The sequence below is a fragment of the Octopus bimaculoides genome, chromosome 20 (genome assembly GCF_001194135.2).
Source record: "Octopus bimaculoides isolate UCB-OBI-ISO-001 chromosome 20, ASM119413v2, whole genome shotgun sequence".
NCBI classification, from domain to species: domain Eukaryota; kingdom Metazoa; phylum Mollusca; class Cephalopoda; order Octopoda; family Octopodidae; genus Octopus; species Octopus bimaculoides.
This window is the reverse complement of record NC_069000.1, coordinates 44,583,170-44,585,608: the sequence shown is the minus strand read 5'-3', so window position 1 is coordinate 44,585,608 and position 2,439 is coordinate 44,583,170. Positions and strand designations below refer to the sequence as shown.

Sequence of the window (2,439 nt, the reverse complement as noted above, 5' to 3'; positions counted from 1 at the left end):
AATAATAATAATAATAATAATAATAATAATAATAATAATAATAATATTAATAATATTAATAATAATAATAATAATAATAATAATAATAATAATAATAATAATAATAATAATAATAATAAATTCCCGATATCACAAGTCAATGTTGTGTAAAATAGATTGTGAAGGACCAAAATCCGTTTGCTTACCTGAATGAATCCCTTGGTTTGTAACTTTGTGGGTTTTGCCAGTATATTGTAAAGTACACCTGATCCAGGTGTTGGAATAATCCTCCACTTCACACAGCGTGTCCTCCCCAACTTTTATGTGGATGAGATCCTTATCTACAAGGAAACCATTCCCAGTAATTGTAAGACGAGTCCCTCCGAACAGCGAACCCTTTCTTGGACTCACGTTACTCACATACAGCGTTTGATCAATGGCTTTGATTGGAGAACTGAAAGTGGATCAAGTAATAAAAGAACAAAATGGTTAAAAGAGGATTGGAACTTCCAAGGAACGATTTTTAAAAATCCTTTCTATGAGAAGTCATTGGCGCATATTTTCAATGACCTCTTGTCTTAGGAATTATCTAAGACGATGTCTCTTGGAATGCGATCTATTTTCGGTATTTTGAATGTAATTCAGCCGAGATGAAAGGGTAAGGATTATTACTTCTGTCAGCAATCATCGACAGGTGATACAAAAGTATGTATTTATATGTATGTATGTATGTATGTATGTATGTATGTATGTATGTATGTATGTATGCATGTATGTAAAAGAGTTTTATAGCATCGTAGTTTAAAAAGCGGTAGAACTGGGTGGAGGGGGACATGTATGTAGTTGTTACCTTATGGCTGCAAAACCATTTCCAATGGTGAGTTGAATATCATGAATTCCTGGACCTTGAGGTGGTAATGTTGCTATTACATTCGTAGAATTACTGGCCATTATGTTGGCCGGAACACGGCCGATTTGCAGTTTGAAAGGGTCATTGAGATTATTGCCGGTCAAAATAAGCACATCACCTCCTGTGTGTGAATACGAGAAAGAGAGAAAGAGAAGTGAATGAGAATGAGAAAGTTAGAAAGTCATGTTTTAGATCAGGGGTTCTTGACCCTTTTCTAAGCCTCTGGACCCATTGATCCCTATTCTATTCTACTGGGCCTCCAGAACCATTTGCTGTCCATAAAAAAGAAATCCTATTGTATTTTTGTTATCAAATATTAACAAGCTTAAATAATAAACCGCGATAGGCGAACCGCGATAGGCGAACTGCGATAGGCGAACCGCGATAGGCGAACCGCGATAGGCGAACCGCGATGTGGCGCTTGAATTAGAACAACAAATTCTTATATGGACCTCCAAGGGTCACATGGACCCTGATTGAGAACCACTGAGTTATATGGATAAATGGCTAAAGGAACTACATGTGTATATTGGTCCGTTCGTTTTTACGTCCTTTTTTTATGTTCGTATTCTTCTATAGACGGTTGTCAAACATGCCCACGTTTGGTCACGCCTACATCGAGCCACCCCTACCTCAAGCCACGTCAGCATCTAGCTATAGCTACATCTAGCTACACCTACAACTAGCTACGCCTGCATTTAGCCACGCCTCGTCAAGCCACGCTTACATCAGGACACACCTGCCATGCTTACGTCTTGGCACGCCTGCATCCAGCCGTGCCTACTTCTAGCCACGCCTACATCTAACCACACATGCATCTTCCTGTATCTACATCTAGCTATGCCTGCATCTAGTCATATCTACATCTAGCTACGCCTGCGTCTAGCCACACCTGTATTTAGTCACGCTTGCACTTAACCCCGTCTACACCAAGCCACGCCTGTCTCTATAACACTCAATCTAGTGAGATAATACTAACCTGTGACCTTTGAACTGCCTAAGTTGATACCAGTAATATCAGCAGTTGGTTTTGTGTAGGTGTAGTTGAATTCTCCTGAGATTTGATCATTTGCCTTCGTCACTTGTATTGGGGTCACTGCCAAATTGCCAATCTGTAAGACAGGTGATGGTGGAGGTTAACGATGGTAGCGGTGTGAGGGGGAAGAGTAGATGAGAGTGAGTAGAGAAGGGGAAAGAGAGAGAGAGAGAGAGAGTTACGAAAGAGATTGGGCTAGGGGAGAGAGAGAGAGAGAGAGAGATTTGGAAGACAGGGGTCGGTAGAGATTATCTCTTACAAGATTCAGAGTTAAGTATCGAGTTTAAATTCGTTTACCCCCACCCCGACTTTATCCCCCTCTGAAAGAGGCCTCGTAAGCATGTTGGACACCACGGGCCACCGCGTATCGAACTCACGACCTGGCGATTGTGAGTCGAATACCCTGACCACTAAGCCTTCACATTGTGTCCTTGAGCAAGACACTTTACTTCAGATTGCTCCAGTCCACTCAGCAGAGAAAAAATGATGATGATGATGATGATGATGATGATGA

At 40.9% G+C, this 2,439-nt stretch overlaps 1 protein-coding gene across 1 annotated transcript in view; it reads right to left on the bottom strand.

The window, feature by feature from the left end:
• LOC106870093 (fibrocystin-L) overlaps positions 1-2,439 on the bottom strand; it is a 69,646-nt gene that overhangs the window by 37,470 nt on the left and 29,737 nt on the right. The window contains exons 20-22 of the mRNA XM_052974982.1: positions 1,869-2,001; positions 830-1,010; positions 186-433 (exon numbers count right to left, since the gene is read on the bottom strand). Coding sequence (XP_052830942.1) covers positions 186-433; positions 830-1,010; positions 1,869-2,001 — 562 coding nt within the window. The remainder of the gene's footprint in view (positions 1-185; positions 434-829; positions 1,011-1,868; positions 2,002-2,439) is intronic.